The 17,640-nt window shown below is 43.8% G+C and overlaps 2 protein-coding genes and 1 long non-coding RNA gene across 19 annotated transcripts in view; 2 read left to right on the top strand and 1 right to left on the bottom strand.

Annotated features, from left to right (window-relative positions):
* The window catches only part of XPO1 (exportin 1), a 34,759-nt gene extending 24,285 nt beyond the window's left edge, over positions 1–10,474 (top strand). For all 7 annotated transcript variants that reach the window (XM_038132830.1, XM_038132829.1, XM_038132833.1 and 4 more), the window contains 13 exons: positions 274–412; positions 1,763–1,944; positions 2,751–2,907; positions 3,021–3,184; positions 3,774–3,908; positions 4,785–4,968; positions 6,096–6,202; positions 6,556–6,750; positions 7,191–7,359; positions 8,095–8,229; positions 8,345–8,504; positions 8,583–8,679; positions 9,423–10,474. In XM_038132830.1, the coding sequence (XP_037988758.1) occupies positions 274–412; positions 1,763–1,944; positions 2,751–2,907; positions 3,021–3,184; positions 3,774–3,908; positions 4,785–4,968; positions 6,096–6,202; positions 6,556–6,750; positions 7,191–7,359; positions 8,095–8,229; positions 8,345–8,504; positions 8,583–8,679; positions 9,423–9,569 (1,971 nt within the window). In that variant the 3' untranslated portion in view covers positions 9,570–10,474. The remainder of the gene's footprint in view (positions 1–273; positions 413–1,762; positions 1,945–2,750; positions 2,908–3,020; positions 3,185–3,773; positions 3,909–4,784; positions 4,969–6,095; positions 6,203–6,555; positions 6,751–7,190; positions 7,360–8,094; positions 8,230–8,344; positions 8,505–8,582; positions 8,680–9,422) is intronic.
* A 5,244-nt stretch (positions 10,475–15,718) lies between these two features.
* On the bottom strand, positions 15,719–16,753 carry LOC119699408. Its single transcript, XR_005256405.1, has 2 exons — positions 16,667–16,753; positions 15,719–16,055 (listed from the first exon to the last, which is right to left on the bottom strand). It is a non-coding gene; the product is annotated as an uncharacterized LOC119699408 (long non-coding RNA).
* USP34 (ubiquitin specific peptidase 34) overlaps positions 16,054–17,640 on the top strand; it is a 112,778-nt gene continuing 111,191 nt past the window's right edge. For 10 of the 11 annotated variants that reach the window (XM_038132827.1, XM_038132817.1, XM_038132818.1 and 7 more), the window contains exon 1: positions 16,054–17,203. In XM_038132827.1, the coding sequence (XP_037988755.1) occupies positions 16,603–17,203 (601 nt within the window). In that variant the 5' untranslated portion in view covers positions 16,054–16,602. Of the gene's footprint in view, positions 17,204–17,236; positions 17,537–17,640 lie in introns of those variants that run through there. The other variant, XM_038132826.1, reaches the window with a different exon arrangement.

Raw genomic sequence — 17,640 nt, 5'->3', positions numbered from 1 at the left:
TTAGAACTTACTGTTGTAGTATAAATACTACATAGGCTGGGGTTTCTTTAAGTACTCTGCTTGTTCATTGGAAGGAGAGAAATCAGCAGGCTCTATCTTCAGTGGAAGAGGTGACATGTGTTAGAGGTGACATTCGTTAGCTGACATTTCTGTATCGGTGGATATAAGCTGTCTGTGGTTGAGGCTGCCTGGGCAGGGTGCTCTGGAGACGCTCGTGCAGCTGGGAGAGTGCTGCTGGTGGTTGCAGTTTGATGGAGTTTGACCTTCCCCCAGGTTCGATTGCTCATGGTCAGCCGCATGGCCAAGCCTGAAGAGGTCCTGGTTGTGGAGAACGATCAAGGGGAGGTAGTTCGGGAATTCATGAAGGACACGGATTCCATAAACTTGTATAAAAATATGAGAGAAACGTTGGGTAAGTGAACTGGCTGCAGTTGGTGTGCTGGGGGCTGCTGCAGCTGCGCCAGAGCGCTGCAGTGTGTTATCTCAGCATCTGAAGTATTGTGTGGGTGAAAGGGTTATCAGCAAGGAGTACTACACAGACTGGAAGGGGAGGAGGCAGTGGCTGCTCTGAAGTTTCCTGTTTGAGGCATGTGGTGTTTTATAACCGCATGGAGTAGTAATACACTGCTTAATTTTGTCCTTAGGTATTGCAGCGATAATGAGATTTTTGAGGCAGGAAACAACATGGAGAGTCCAAATCGTAACTTGAGGGAGCGAAGGGAGTAGAGTTGTCAGATATTCAGGATATTAGACCTTCAATATTAAGTTTATTTTCTCAAATGCAGATGGGAGCACTGAGTGTTGAGCATCAGGTTGATGCACTAGGAATGTGTGTGTTGGAAAGCTTGAGTGCATGTAGGTGTAGTGCGTATTTTTATTCTCACCTGTCTGCTGGGGATGTAGCTATAGCCAGTGTTAAATTAATTGTTTTAATACGATTGCATGTGGAATGTGAAAACCTATTTTGTTTCGTGAAACAATTACTGTATATCCTGAGCTTAAGTTGTTTTGCCAGATAGGAGATTATTTCTATGAAAATGCAGGTCAGGTTTGTATTGCTTATGTTGTATTACCTATATCTGTATATTAAATTCACTTGAAGAAGATAAAAAAGGGGAGAGAATGTGGTGGAAGCTGTATTCTGTGGTACAGTAAAAATCTATTTCTGAACCTGGCCATAAATTGCTCTTGACTTGCTGGGATTTAGAGTTTTATATTGGAGACAATAATCCTATTAGGGGCTGATGCAAGTGACTGAGTTGTGATACCTGAATCTTCCACCTAGACCTGTTCAGGAGCACCAGCTCCACTTCAGTCGTGGCTTATTGCAAACAGCAACAAAATACAGAGCTGAAGGAAATGGGTGGGCTTACACACTGCATAATGTCCCCCATAGGCAGCCAATCCCATATTCCCTACAAGCCATCCGTACACATGCCTTTTGATAAGAATTTGCCTTGGTATCACATGGGACATTTTGATAAGAATTTGCCTTGGTATCACGTGGGACATGCATTGATTTAGACCTTTCACATCACCTGCATGGGATATTTTGCTGAGGTCTTTTAGAACTTAAAATTCTCAATGAAATTTGTTGTCCATCTCTAAAATAATTTGAACAAATTTCTGCCTCGTGCTGTCATGACTTCAGGAAGGAGACAGGACACTTTGACTTGAGAGCTTCAGTGGGTTTTCATGTAACTGCTAATGGAGTTGAGCTCCAGGCTGCAGCTTTAAGAGGTTCCACATTGATGTGTTTCAGTCTATCTCACACACCTGGACTACGCAGACACGGAACGAATTATGACTGAGAAGCTTCACAATCAGGTGAACGGGACGGAGTGGTCGTGGAAGAACCTGAACACGCTGTGCTGGGCGATCGGCTCCATCAGCGGCGCCATGCACGAGGAGGATGAGAAGAGGTTCCTGGTTACAGTGATTAAGGTACGCTGGGGCAGAGCTAACAGCCTGCTCACACTTCAGTTTGTGCTGCAGAAACCAAGCTGGCAGCAATACTGCTCTGGCATCTTAGAAAGCTGCCCTGCTGGAGAAGAATAAGTGAATGGGAAATCTTCCATCCTGAATTTAGGGGTGGTGAATAAGTTAGAGATGAAAAATGCATTGATCCAAGTAGCCTTTTTATCAGGTGAAATTTAATTTATGATGAAATGTGTTCTTTGGGGATGCAGAAGAGATGGAAGGGGATTGCTTATGAAATACAGCAGTGGCAAAGTAACCCTTGACTGTAACTAGCCTAACAGCTTGCTCCTTTGCTATATCTGTATATTCATTGATCAAACTCCAAGCTTGGTTAATATGTGGATAATATTTTTACAAGAGTAATGGACTTTAAAAAGTTGCTTACAGAATATTTTGGTTTTAGTCATACAGAAGATATAGTTTAATTTCTCCTATTTGATGTGGACTCTGTGTTTTTATCTGTCAGCTACTCAGCCAGTATTGAGTACAGTGACGCTCGTTGAACTCCCCCTGCAGGAATCCTTAGTTACAATTTAAAATGGAGATTCCTTAGCTTAAAACACAGTCATCAGGGTTTGGACGAAACTTAAATGATTGCATCGCCCCAATCTTAAGGCACTTGTTTGGGTTTTTATTTCTTTATTTGGATTTTGAGCTTGACTGTGGGCAACCACCTTTAATATAGCTGCTGATAGGATGTTTGCTTTTGTAATGCTTTTGATGGAAACAGACAAACTTGAAGAGGAAACTAAGAATCTGTTGTGTTGTAGGATCTCCTGGGACTCTGTGAACAAAAGCGAGGAAAGGACAATAAAGCCATTATTGCATCAAATATAATGTATATAGTAGGTCAATACCCACGGTTTTTGAGAGCTCACTGGAAGTTTTTGAAGACAGTAGTCAACAAGCTGTTTGAATTTATGCATGGTAATTATCTGTTTGTTTTTTTTTTTAATTTGCTGTTTTAATTATTTAAAAAAAAAAAGCCTATATGTGGGGAGGAAAAAATACAAAGCAGTAACTGCCTTAATTTCATTTAGAAACCCACGATGGTGTCCAGGACATGGCTTGTGATACCTTCATAAAAATAGCACAAAAATGCCGCCGACACTTTGTCCAGGTTCAGGTGGGAGAGGTCATGCCATTTATTGATGAAATCCTGAACAACATTAACACAATCATCTGTGACCTTCAGCCACAACAGGTAGGTTCCACTTGGGCTTGTGGATAATTCCTAAAGTTCCTTCCTCTTGAAATGTAGGGGTGTTTTGCAAGGGTTGAATTCTTTAGTTTTTCTTAGGGACAGTGTCAAGGTATGAATGCCATGATCAAGTTGCCGTGCTGAGGTGTCAGTTGGAATGTTTGAAAGGAGAATGAAAGTGCATTCAGTTGGAATTTTGATTTCTGGAATGTCTTCAAGAAGACACTGCATGTAACTTGGTGATTCTGCTTTGGGAAAGAGCAATATCCTGCTATAACAGTATATAGCTACAGCTCTTGTATTTGGGAAGGAGGGAGTGGGGAACAATCCAAAAAGGGAAAATGCAAAATCCAGTGCTTTCCAAAAAAGGAAGGGGAAATCTGTCTGGGAAGGGCGTGGCTCATGAAATGAGAGCAGTGTGCACCTGCGCACTGAATGCACTGAAACTTCAGGCAGAGTGGATCTGGCACCTGGAAAACGATACTTCCAGGATTGATGGGAGCCAGTGCACAGTTCAAACATGTCTGGTGGAACGGAGCTTTTCCTTAGTCCTTTTTAACCTCGGTGTTTGTGGTGTTGCTGTTCCCATCAGGTGCACACATTTTACGAAGCAGTTGGATACATGATCGGGGCACAGACAGACCAGAGTGTGCAGGAGCATCTGATAGAAAAGTACATGCTGCTGCCCAACCAGGTGTGGGACAGCATCATTCAGCAGGCAACAAAGGTGAGCTCTTCCATTTTCATGTGTTCTGTGTTGAGGTCAAAAGCCCTGCTAAATGTTTGCCCTCTCCTGGTTGTGTTTTTCACACTAAGTGCACGGAGTTGGGCTGGACTCCATGATATGGTGGCTGAGACAGAGATTGACATGACAATGAAGGTGTTGTTTTGAGAGAGGAGACTGAAATGACAAAATAAATACCTGTTTTAATCTGATTTAAAGTACAATCTGTTACTGTACAGAATTCATTTCAGTAATTTTTGTCTAATGCCTCCCTCTCACTTGGCTTTTGGGTAACAGAAAAGTTAAAATGCTAAAAATACTGTTCACTGTTCTTCCTTTCTGCTCCCACTGTTCTCTTAAAGTACATCTTCTCTTGCTTTATCTTCTGTTTCTTTCAGTCTTCTGAAAATACTTTTATCTCTACGCGTTAAAGAACAACAGTCTTGCACTTCACAAGAGACAGTCCATTTGCAGTTAATGTAATTAAGGGCCTGAACCTTAAGCAAGCTTGAGTTACTTTTCCTACCCTGACTTCTCCCAAGATCATACTGCGTTTCCATTGGACCCCTTCTATCTGTTTTCTACTTTGTAATCTCCTTAGTTTTTCTTCTTTCTCTTAACTAGAGTAAAGCTTGTAGCACTGCAGCAGAATAATTCTGCTGAAAAGCAGAATGAAATGAAGTTTTATCCTGTCTCTGTTGGAGATCGTGGCAAATGCCATGAAATAAACTGCAGGATCTCAATAAAAAGTCCATAAATTTGAGTGATCTGTACTTTAAGGCAGTATATAAAATAAATTGTTTAAACTTAGGCTTTTACATTGCAAACCAAAGGGTGATTGCATTCACTAATGAAGATGAAATCTAATTTTTTTCACAGAATGTTGATATTTTAAAGGATCCTGAAACAGTTAAGCAGCTTGGTAGCATTCTGAAAACCAATGTACGAGCATGTAAAGCAGTTGGCCACCCCTTTGTGATTCAGCTTGGAAGAATTTATTTAGATATGCTGAATGTGTACAAGTGCCTAAGTGAAAATATTTCTGCAGCTATTCAGGCTAATGGTAAGAAATTCCATGTTCTCCCTGAAAATGGGGTTTAGCAGTGTCTGCCATTGGGTTCCAGAGTACATCCCAGTTAGGTGAATTTTGCTGTTTGGGAGAGTGGAGAAGGACAGAAAGTGCTCACTTCAATCTTTGCTTGTTAACAGATGTTTTATTCAAATAAAGAACTCCCAGCTTTAGAGGGAGGAAGAAACATCTATAAATGATCAAGTTTAGGAGAATGCAGAACACCAGGGATGCTCACTTAGGATTGATAAGCATCTTGCTGAGATGTAGCCTGTGTTCTTCCAGCATGCTCTGGTTTTGAGTATTAAAGGACTGTCTGTAAATAGGATCTCGTTCTTTGCTTCAGAAAATGTCAGCAGGGTTTGGGATGAGAGTGTGCTGCTACAAGGCTGTCTTGCTGCAGTTTAATGAGTGAAGATGCCTGGAAGCCCTAGTAAACCAGGCTTGCAATCACAGAAGGAATTCTCAATTACCTCCCTTATTTCTACCAGCTAACTGTGAGGGCCTGTGGTATCTCAGCAGAACGTGCTGCTGTAGTAGTCCATGACAAGATGGAATGAGTCAGTCGCTGAATTCTGTGCTGTGCTCAGTTTTCTGGCCAGTGCACAAGATGTACCTGGAAAATGGAATGTTAAATGCAGCTTGGTAACTGCACAGCTGGTTTACCTTGAAGTGGCTTCTCGGAATTCAGAGCAGAACTGGCAGGGAAATCAATAACTTTTCATTCAGCTGATCTAATGGCCAGAATTCATCATTGCCAGACACAGTGAAGTTGAGGAAGCAGTTGCTGGGGCTGAGGGCCTGGTGAGATCCTAGAGCAGCAACTGCTGTGATTGAAGTTGCCTCAGAGAATGTTTTTACAGCTGGCAAAGGTTAAAGACAAAGGAAGTCTTTAATAGTCTTTGTCATTCAGATATAACAATCAAGTATTCTCTGTTTTGGTAATATCAAGTTAATTTGGTGGGAGGTTTTTTGGTCGTGTTTTTTTTTTCTGTTTTTTTTTGGTGGGTTTTTTTGTTCTTTTGTTTCTTTGGTTAGTTTTGTTTGTTTTGGGTTTTTTTTTCTTTGATTTGGAGTTTTTGGCACCTCACACAATTAACTGAAGCTTTACAATTTTCCAGGTGAAATGGTAACCAAGCAGCCCTTGATTAGAAGTATGAGGACTGTAAAAAGGGAAACTTTAAAATTAATTTCTGGCTGGGTGAGCAGGTCCAATGATCCGCAGATGGTAAGTGGATGCATTTTATACAAATAACTCCTAAGACAGAATTGGGAAGAACTCTGCTTTGTGTTCAGTTGTTGGTCACAGGAGCTTGCTTCAGGAGGTGTGTAAAATATAACAGGAAGTGCAATTAAAAGAGGTAAGCCTGAGCAATGCTTGAGATCCTTCAGTTAATTTTAGCTGAGAGTAATCTTAAAGGGAGACGAGGAGATGTAACATGGAGACAGAGGATGGAAACTTCAACTTCCTCAGGAAAAGTGTCACCTGTAATTGAAGGAGGAGCTAACTTGGCTGCTAGCTGTGCTGGAGACTCTGCCCAGTTGCTGCTCTGCTATAACCTGGCTTACTCTTCCAACCAGGTAGCTGAAAACTTTGTTCCTCCGTTGTTGGATGCAGTTCTCATCGACTATCAGCGGAACGTGCCGGCCGCTCGCGAGCCCGAGGTGCTCAGTACCATGGCTATCATTGTCAACAAGCTGGGGGGACACATCACTGCTGAAATACCTCAGATCTTCGATGCTGTGTTTGAGTGCACATTAAACATGATCAACAAGGTATTTCTGTTCGAAACCTCAGATAAGACATCTCCCTCTGACCATCACCGTGGGATCTTGGGATTTATGGGGTTTTTCCAGTCACGGAGTGCGTTTGTGGCGCTTGACAAAATTTCTGCTCAAATAAATGTACTTGTTTTATAGTTGAGCTCTCTAGTCAGATACCTTAAATTGATTTAAATTTCTCTGGTTAGCTCTTGATTTAAACCATTAGTAATTTTCCTGGGGCCTCGGAGTGCTGCACTTCTGCAGGCAGAAGTCAAATGTCAGTGGAGGACAAAGTGCTAAAATTGATAAATATTTTAAGTGTAAGAACACCACTACTGCTCAGCCCAGTATTTCCTCACTAAGTGTGCAGTATGTACCGCCTTGCTCTGTTTAATGGGAGATGCTATGATGGAACTTAATGAGACTTGGCTTTTTTCCCCTTTCCCTTCTAGGACTTTGAAGAATATCCTGAACATAGAACAAACTTCTTCTTGCTACTTCAAGCTGTAAATTCTCACTGCTTCCCAGCCTTCCTGGCCATTCCACCTGCACAGTTCAAACTTGTCCTGGATTCTATTATTTGGGCTTTCAAACACACAATGAGAAACGTTGCAGATACAGGTAAATGGAAGTGTTTAATACAGATCAGAGATTTTCTGATAGAATGCTGTTCTTGTTCTTCTTTTTCTTTAATCAAGCTTAGCATATTGTTCACATGATTCTGCATTTGCACAAGCATAGAATTCCTCTGTCTCAGCTCCAAGGTGTCAGGCAGGGATCCACGGATGGGCTGAGATGTTTGGTTGTTGATTCATTGCTGTAGCTGCAAGAGAGCGCTGTTACAGTTTCTTCTTGCTTTCTTTGCCACCTGAGCATTGGCACTCTTCTGAAATGGCTGAACATTTTAAGCAGCAGCTTAAAATGGTGCCACAAAAAATTGTGGAACCAGTGATTCTTTTAGCTGTTTGGGGATGGGGAGAAAGGGTGTTTCAGTTGCATTTCACCAAGTAAAGTAATTAAAGTTTCCATTTAAATCTAAACGTTAACACGTCTTTCCTTATTTAAATAGCCAACACATGTCTGGGTAGAGGGTTTTGCTCATCAAGAAGTGTGATTGGCTCTTTACGCTAATGATATGCAAATGGCAGTATAATGAAGCTGAAGGGGCGTGCCATGTCCGGGAGGCAGTGCCCTCTAGTGCCAGCCCGGGCAGTGCCTCACAAGCCATCACGTGTGCCATGCCGGGCATCCTGCTGCCCACCAGGATTTTTGGGCTATTCCAGTTTGGAAAAGGCCAAAATCTCCCAGCTGTAGGAATACTGTTCTCTTGGTCACTTTTTAATGCCTGTTCTGCAGGACTTCAGATCCTTTACACCCTGATGCAGAACGTGGCGCAGGAGGAGACGGCTGCCCAGAGCTTCTATCAGACGTATTTCTGCGACATCCTCCAGCACATCTTCTCCGTGGTCACAGACACCTCGCACACTGCAGGTGAGCACGGGTCTCTGGGTGAGGCAGGTGCTGCAGAGCACCCTCTGAGCATCACAAGAACGGCAGCGTCCTGTTCTGGATAACAACTGCCCGTGTCTGCCTTTGGTCTGCGCAGGTTTGACGATGCACGCGTCAATCCTTGCCTACATGTTCAACTTGGTAGAAGAGGGAAAGATAAGTACTCCTTTAAACCCTGGAAACCCAGTGAACAACCAAATGTTTATTCAGGAGTACGTGGCTAATCTCCTCAAATCTGCATTTCCTCACCTGCAAGAGTAAGTGTGCCATGGTTCATTCATGCTTCTCGGTGGGTTTTGACTTCTTGGAATTCTAACTGATGTGTTTGCTGTTAGTGCCCAGGTTAAGCTGTTCGTAACAGGACTCTTCAGTTTAAACCAGGATATTCCTGCCTTCAAGGAACACCTAAGGGATTTCCTGGTCCAAATCAAGGTGTGTTGGGCATGCTTTTCTTAAGAAATTTAAAATAATTTTCAGCAGGATGTTGTTGGAAAGCTTTTGGACAGCACAGATTCAGGGCTTGTTTGAGAAACAGAAGTTATTTTGCATCTTTTTAAAATGCAGTGAGGACTCTGTCCAATGGCTCATGTGACTGAGTAGTGTTCATGGAACCTGTTTCACTGGGATTTCAGTTCACAGATTGGGTTTGAACATCATTGTTTGTGTTACGCACTGTGCACACAATCCTTATGTCTTAGGACAACTGCAAAACTAAATCTAATGGGAAATAAGCTTTTAGTTTTCAATTTTAATCTAATGGGAAATATGGTTTTAAACCAGATTTTTTCATTCTGCTTGGAATTGGGACCAGTTTTGAAATTCTCTACATTAATGCTGTACCTTTGTTTTTTTTCTAAGGATGCTGCAATGATAAGATTGTAGGAAATAGTTTGTTAATTAGTTTTGAGATTGCGATTGTCAGGTATTTCAGAATTGTAATGATTCTGCTTTAATGGTGATGGACTCCAGATGCTGGGTTTGGCATCCCATTCTGTAACACAGAATGAACATCTTCAAATACTGCTTTATATTAGTTGTGATCTTAGGAACAGGAAACCGTGCAAGTAGCCTGTCAGGGAACAGGAAGGCAAGATGTTTCCTGTATAATTTTGGAAGCTATTACTCTGCCTTAAGCACTTGACAATGAACTGATATTTTTGTGTGAATTATCCCAGGAATTTGCAGGTGAAGACACATCAGACTTATTCTTGGAGGAGAGAGAAACGGCCCTTCGGCAGGCTCAAGAGGAGAAGCATAAACTTCAGATGTCTGTACCTGGCATCCTTAATCCACATGAAATTCCCGAGGAGATGTGCGATTAAAACAAAAATAAAACAAGTTTTGCAGTTTTCTTTCTGTACAGCTACTTTGTTGTGATAGAAGAAAACAGCACTTGGATATTTGTTGACCAAAATGATGCCAATTTGTAAATTAAAATGTCACCTAGTGGCCCTTTTTCTTATGTGTTTTTTGTATAAGAAATTTTCTGTGAAATATCCTTCCATTGTTTAAGCTTTTGTTCGGTCATCTTTATTTAGATTTGCATGAAGTTGAAAATTAAGGCATTTTCAAAGTAATTACTTCATGCCCATTTTGTGGCTAAGGGGAAAATAGGCAAAGCGTAACTTGTAAAAGACTATATTGCAAAATAATACAATTTCCTGTAAGAGTATCGATTTTTAATTCGGAGTCATTTTTCTTTCTAGTCTGTCCTGCAGTCTAGGAGAAAAGGTAAAGAGTAAAGCAGACAGAATTAATTGTTAAGCAGAGGATTCTAGTGCTGCGTTTGTTCTGATCAGTTAGCAGCTTTCTGGACTGAGTGGTAAGGCTATAGGCTACGTGTATTTGCAAGTTGTATGGCAAGTTTGCAGCAAGATCATGTGCATATCATCCCATTGTAAAGCAACTTCTAAAGAGTATGGGAACACAGTACAGTTAGTTATTTTTACACAGTTCTTTTGTTTTTGTGTGTGTGCTGTCGCTTTGTCGACAACAGCTTTTTGTTTTCCTCAATGAGGAGTGTTGCTCATTTGTGAGCCTTCATTAACTCGAAGTGAAATGGTTAAAATATTTATCCTGTTAGAATAGGCTGCATCTTTTTAACAACTCATAAAATAAAAAAAAAAAACTGGCTTTTGAGATGACTTATACTAATTTACATTGTTTACCATGCTGTAGTGCTTAAAGAACACTACTTAAGAGCAAAATAAACTTGGTTTACATTTATTTTTCTTTCTTTGGCTTATTCTTTTATTGGATGAAAATGCTGTGATCATATTTAAGATTTGTATTTGAAGGCGTAGGAAAAGCTCCTTGAGGTCTGGATAACTGTTGCTTCTGGCTTGCCTCATCTCAAGGGCTTTGTGCTTGAAGTTACCACGAACTAAGTTGGGTTCCATTTGGAAGTACAGTAGCTGTTCTGACTTACCTCCGTGGATAACTATTCCATACCACGTTACTATAAAATGCCAGGAATGAGGTACTCTTGCTCTTTCTCTCTCTGGACTCTTTGCAATTTATTTCAAAGAGGTATTGCACTGTATCTTGATTAAACAGTTGATAATAGTCCATGTTAATAACATGTGTAGACAAGATCTACGGTTATTTTTCTACCTAAAGTTTTGTAGTTAAATGATTTTCACAGATATATGAAGCGGTATGAACACTAAGATTGTGTACAGTCTTGGCTTCCCCATCTGTGTCGTGTCTCGTCTCTGTTCTCTAACAGTCGGTGTCGAGCTCTCCCCAAGTTTCTCCATGGATTTGGTGTCCAGTGTCCAGGCCGTTCCTGGGATGAAGTGTAGCCATTGGCAGAGAGCTGTCACGGGGGCCAGGCAGGCGCGGGGCTCTTGTGTGCCCCTCGGGGTGCTGTAGTTGTTAGCTTAGTGCTGTGTGTTCCTTTGGAGTAGAAATGCATGAGTTAGCGGTGTTCCTGTAGGATGTAGCTGTGCCCAGGATGTTTCCAGGCTGGGCTCTCGGCCCCTCCGTGTCTGGGAGCATCTCCCGCTCCTTCCGCGTGCTCGGCCCTGGCGAAGCTCAGCCGCTGCCACGGCAAGGGCCTCGGGCAGTGGCACTGAGCTGGCACTGCTTGGAAACCTCCTGAGACCCCCGTGGCCGGGACTGCCTGCAGCCCCCCAAAATACTGCCAGAGTTACAGAACCCGTTCCTTACTCTCCTTAAAGCTCCCAGTTCCAGCTTTTTCATGTCTTCCCACGGGCGGGGAGCCTTCTGCTCCACCCTCGAGGCAGTACTGCCTTCAGTGGGCAGCTGAAAGCGCAGCGGCCCGAGTCCTGCTGAGGGACGCGCGTGGCAAGGACATGAAACGGCTCGGGAGCAGCAGCAGAGCTGCAGCTTAGCAAAAGCTGGGCAGAGAAGTAAGAGGAGGTTATTAAAATGGAAATGAGCCCCACCACCAGCGTGATGGCAGATCGCATCCCGTGAGTCTGGATTGGTTCCGACTCTGCCCTCAGAACAGAAATACGCACACGTGTTCGTGCTCTTCCCTCAAGGCTGGAGTCAGGCTGAGGCTCGCGGTCTGGTTGTCTGTTCACTGAAGATTTAAATGTGACCTAAACTCACAAACGACGAACCCAAAGTGTGTTTTTTTTATGTTGATTCAAAGAGTTATTTGGTTATTTTGATACCTTGAGAGTTCTCTAGTAACAACATTCTAATCTTAGGTTTTGCTTCCCTTTTAGATCTAAAAATTTAACTGTGGTCTTGTCTTGTTCTCTTAAGATAATTGGTGCCTTTCCCTGATCTCTGCAGCTGCTATAAAAATGCAGCTTCTGTGGAGTTCTGGATACCATTAAAGATTTGACTTGTGTGTGTGCATATTTCTAGTGCAGTTAACCTGAATGTGAAAAAAAAAATAAATAAAAGACAATGTACATCTAAGAAAGTTCTAGTTCTAATGCACACTCTGTAAATCAAAATATATGGATAAAAAGCATGAACCATCATACAGACATCTCCATAACTTGTAATTATATGTAAACCAATGTTTTGTGCATATTTCTATACAGATTTTACTAAAAAAAAAACCCGAAAAACAAACCAGTTCTGTGTACTCCAGGTACATTGAGAAATACAAATCTTTTGGGGTGTTTTCTGTGTTTACATGGATTTGATTGTCAGCTGATGAAGGCACCCCAGGTACTTGTTTCAGGCTGCCATGATGTGTTTGCTACTGTAACTGAAGCAGATTATCTTCCAAAGCATTTTAGGTTAGTTGGTTTTGGTTTTTTTAAACTAGAATAATTTGGTGTGTGTTAATCTGATTGGTTTAAGTGAACTATTTTCCAATAAAGCTAATATTTATGCAAAAAAAAAAAAGCTTTAGAAATGCTCATCTCTCTAGGAAGCTCTTAAGAGTTACTGCTGATAGTTTTTAGCACTGGAAAGGAAATAAAACTTCAGCTTAAAGGGGGGGGGGAAAAGAGGAAAAGATGCTGAAAATGATGCATTAACCTGCCTGAGGTGAGGGACCAGCCTGTCCCAGAGTCCATTTATCACTGGGAAAATGATAATTCCTGATCCCAGACTCCAGGGGTGCTGCAAAGTGTGGCTAAACTTCCTTCTCCCCCTTGCTAGGTTTGTCTCCAGGTGTTACGGAGCAAAACTGGAATGCTGGAGACAGCTCTTTAAAAACCATCAGTAAAAGAATAATCCTGTCCACCTGCCCATCAGGAATGCTCCTCTGCACTTCAATCCTCAGGACTGAATTTATTTTTAGGCTTTCAGCTTCAGGACATCCTCACCTCATTGTCCAAGGCTGTCTCTGTCAGCAGGGTTCCCTTGGGGAAAGGCTTGGCCATTCCTGTTGGGGGAATCATTTTTTGGGCCACTATTCCATGTACAATGCACCTAATCTGCCTAAAAGTCCCCGAGTTTACACCTACAAACCTGTGAGCACTTTTGTGTTTTAAATGTGGACAGGGAAAGATGGGATTGAGGAGGAAGGAGTTTTTGGAGTTTAAGAGTATGGAAGAAAACAAAACACTCAGATTTTCAATTTTATTTACTCCTTGTAAATAAAAGTCACCCAGCACTTTTCCTGGGGTAATCTCTCCCCAGTCTCAGATCAGTTAGGGGGTGCCCGGTTTTGGTTGTGAACACACTTGAAATTTTAAATCCTTTTCAATAGTCCCAGCTTTTCCTGAGCCCTGAAGTCTGCAGCCTTTTGTGGATCTTGTGCTTTCAGCAAAGATTATCAGCAAGAATGGGCCAATTTAACAACTGGGGTGGGGAGGGGAGTTAAAATTTCCCCTCCTGTGTTGGGAGCAGGCTCTAGCCCCTTCTACCCCCACTGCTGGTTATTTTAACAGGGACATTGCTAACCAGGCAGGAAAAGTTCTCCACAGCAGCACTGCAAATGTGTTTCACCACTAGAAAATCCAAAAGAGGTCCAAATGTCCAGCAGGAGCTGCCTGGACCACTTTGGTAGTGGTTCAGCTTCTGGTGGCAGCCTCTCAGGCTCAGAAACGCCTTGTCTGTAGTTCCATGGTATTTGTGGCCAAATTTTGAGGGTTCTGTATTATCTGGGGTAAATCAATTTGGATTTGTCTTCTCAGGGTGCTGTGACACCAAAGCCTAGTTAGACATGGACCTTGTTAAAAAGCTCAGAATGCTGAAAGAGCAGTGAAAGTCGAGTGCTAAAACTTAAATGTGGGTAAACTTAAAACTGACTCTGTTGCTCGTGGCTTCCAGCAGCATTCCAGACACGAGGTCAGAGATTTAACTGGACTCCAGTTAAACTGCGAGCTCAGTGTTGGGGCATGAATTCTGAAAATTCATGTTCTTGCTCTTAATCCAGTCCCAAACTTGGATTAAGAATTTTAGTGTTGCCCAAGTCTTGCCTTTATCTGTTATTCCTCCAGAAGAACTGTGCTGGCACTTCACCAGAGCAAATATTCCCAGATGAGGAGCACTGCAGCCAGGGGGAGGGAAGAGGCCTCCTGGGGATAAAACAACCTTGCTGGGCTGGCACACAGAGAGAATAAAGGTTAAGAGGAAAAACAAAGCATGCAAGAGCTGATGATCTCTGTAACCAGGCCACTGACGGGTCTTGTCTTCAGCTTGGAAGAGAACGTTTAATTTAATTTAAAAGAATTCAATCTAGTCTCTAGTTTAAAAAAAAATTAAATGTGTGCAGTAAAAGGAATCAGGCTTTCAATATCCTGCTCTGACTCAAGGTCACCCGTGCTCTTGTGCTGTACTCCTTGAGCCTGGCATGTGACACCAGGCTCCAGAAGGTCCCTTCTGCTGACTCTGTGTTTGTGTGGGGCTGCCCTCAGATCAGACACCTGACTGCTCAGGAGATCCATCTCCCAAGATGTTCTGGCAGTTTGTTTTGAGTCTGCTGGAGAAGGTACTGCAGGGTCTGCCTGAGGAAGAAGGAGCAGAAAGCAGAGTGCAAATGCAAATGAGATGATGCAGACTGCAGAGTGAGGTGTTCTACAGGAACTGAAATCCTCTTGGACACACGGAAGGTAAGGCAGCACAACATCAAGTGAAAACACACGCGGATGCACAACGTAAAATCCTCTGATCTACCTTTTGATGGACCTCAAGCTTTGAAATTGGTGCTGTGGGAGAGAAAGGTGTCACTACATTAATTCAGGCAGGAGCAGAAAATAATTGCCATGTTCTGGACTCCTTTTATTCTTCCATTATGCATTCTCAGGCTAGCTGGAAGAGATGAAGCACCCAAAAAAGGCTTGACAGGGTCCAGTACATCTGTGTCATTTTAATAACTAAATCAGTTAGCTATTAAATAGTTGTTATTATTATGGAGCCTCAGTGATGTAACCAGTTAGTTTAATAGCTAACTAGCTCGTGCTGGTCAGATTTCTATCTACAGAAAATATGTAATTTAGGAAAGACACTGTCAGGAATTAAAACACCTATAAATTAGATCTAAGGAGAAACATCAGTAAAAAGTTTCAGGGAAGTTTTTAGGTTTTTTAGGTTTTTACTCACAGTCTTCGACCTCTTTCTTGCATTACTACCCCTTGTTATTCCCATTTGAAATACATTTGCACTAACATGTTAAGTGAATTAAAGTGACATACAAGGAATCTGTGTCTCCTGTAGACTCTCAAGTTACTTTTCTGTATTAGTTTAAAACAGTAAAAGGAAATTTCAGCCGGGAATATTTAGGACTAGCTGTCTTTGTTGATAAGCCTAACTTGGAAAGTATTTCAAAACCAAGCAGTGACGAGAACTGTGGGGCAAACACCATTCTAGTATATTCCTGACTTGCACTGTAGTTGTTCCCTACCTGTTTACAGTAAATTGTCTCTTACTTTAGAACTGCAGTGGGATTTTTAATCTTAGTTTAACAAAGTGATGCCTTGAGGATTGTTTGTCATTCTGTGGCCTGCAGTGGGAGGTTACACACACAACCACCACGCTGTTATCAGCCTAGATAAATATGCACACAGATTTAAAAAAACCCCAGAACTGCATCTCCACCATGTCAGCAGATTTATTTCAAGTGGAAGAAATAGGAGACAGCCACTGAGGAATTCAAAACAATTTTGGTTTTTTTTTTTTTTTCTCCCCCCTCATTTGGTGGTTCTATTTGACTTTCTGCTAAACTATATTGCATCTGCATTGCGGCTATTAATAGATTTGGGTTTTTAATCCCGTGTACAGGTCGGTCAACTCGTTCCGAGTAGCACACGGACTGGCCACTGGGTGGTACTGCAGAAATAAAAACCAGCGCTGCATCCTCGGGAAGTGCCCACTGTGGGAGAAAAGCCAGCCCAGATCCATCATGTGATCCCTATTCCAGTTACATGTACCTGGGAGAGGGAGCAGGATTCGGAGATGGCAAAAAAGAAAAAAAAAAAAGAAAAAAAGAAAAAAGAAAAAGAAAAAAAAAAAAGGTTGGGCTTTTTTAAATTTTTTTTTTTAATTTAATGGAAAACAGATGCTTGCCTGAAAATTTGTCATCCACGGGTTTGAAACCTCGTTCAAAACGTACCCAAGGCAGAGTGAACTAGCTGGTAGTTGTAACAGCATAAATTATGTATCCTCAATTAAAGTTTTTCGTTCATTTTGACCATGTATTTTATTTAGGAAAGGCTATTTCCAGCCAGTCACAGATGCCATTACTGACTGTACAGAATAAATCACGGTGCAAGAAGGGGGGGCAAAAAAAAAAACCAACAAACCCAAAACCAAACGAAAAAACCCCCAACAAACCAGATCGGAAAACTATGAGGTAAAAATAAATTAGTTATTAGTAGAAAACGCTACCGTAGCCCTCCAAAAGCCCATTCTCGGGGTCCGGGTCGGCGGCGCCCACAGGTGCCCCCGCTCCCCTCAGCCGCGCCGGGCGGGAAGGAGATGGCGGCGGCTCTTCCGTCCCGCGCCCCGACGGCGGAAAACGCCAAGAAACCACCCAAAAGACCTGGAAACGCGCCTGGAAGCTGGGAGCTTCCTCGCCACGGAGCTCGGCTTAGCGTGCTAAGCGCTCTCTTCAGGCGGGAGGTCCCCGAGGCAGCCCGGCGAGCGCGGCTCCAGGCACCGAGGGAAGGGGCGGGCAGCCGAAGCCGCTCCCCCGCCGCTGTCAGAGCGGCGGCGTGCGCGCGTTCCTGGCGGAGATTCCCGGCCGCGGGAGGCGGGAAGAGGGCAGGGAGAGGGCAGGGAGAGGCGCTTCCCGCCCTTCCCCGGGCGCGCGCCCAACCGCCACCGCCGCCATTTTACCCTCCCGCCCCCTTGCCTCCTCCTCCCCGCTCGCCATCCCGCCGCTCGGAGCCGCGGTGGGAAGGCGGAGCGAGAGGGAAAAGGGAGGAGGAGGGACTCGGCCACCTTCGCCTCCTCCTGCCTGGTCGGAAACTGCCGAGCGGCGCCCGAGCGCCCTGTCCCCCCTCCCCTTCGCTCCCGTCGCCTCCTCCTCCTCCTTCCCCCTCAGCAAAATGGCGGCGCGTGGAGTCCCTGGGAGCCAGTGAGTGACTCGGCTTCTCCTCCTCCTCCTCCTCCTCCTCCTCCCCGCCGCTGCCGCCGCCGCCGCCACAGGCTCATTTGCATTGATCAGCCGCCCCGGATCCCAGACCGGCCCCTGCCTCTCCCCCCCCCCTCCCCTCCCCTTCTCTTCCCATTCCTTCCCGCCCCCTCCCTCCCCTCCCCCCCGGTGACCCCCGCCCCGGCCCCCATCAATCATCAATCAGCAGCACCGAGCGGATCAATCAATGGTCGGGAGGAGGCGGCGGCGGCGGCTGCTGCTGTTAATGAACAATGTGTGAGAGCTGCGCCGAGCTGCTGGAGGTGTTAAATGAGAGTAAGTGCGGCCGCCCTCCCCCGCTTCCCTCCCCCCGGGCCGGGACCCCGCGGACCCTCCTCTGCACCGGGTTACAGCCCCGCTTCGCCTCCTTCCTCGCCTCT

This window comes from Motacilla alba, chromosome 3 (genome assembly GCF_015832195.1).
Source record: "Motacilla alba alba isolate MOTALB_02 chromosome 3, Motacilla_alba_V1.0_pri, whole genome shotgun sequence".
Classification (NCBI taxonomy): Eukaryota; Metazoa; Chordata; class Aves; order Passeriformes; family Motacillidae; genus Motacilla; species Motacilla alba.
The sequence above is the reverse complement of the archived record's forward strand: the minus strand, read 5'-3'. Positions and strand labels throughout refer to the sequence as shown.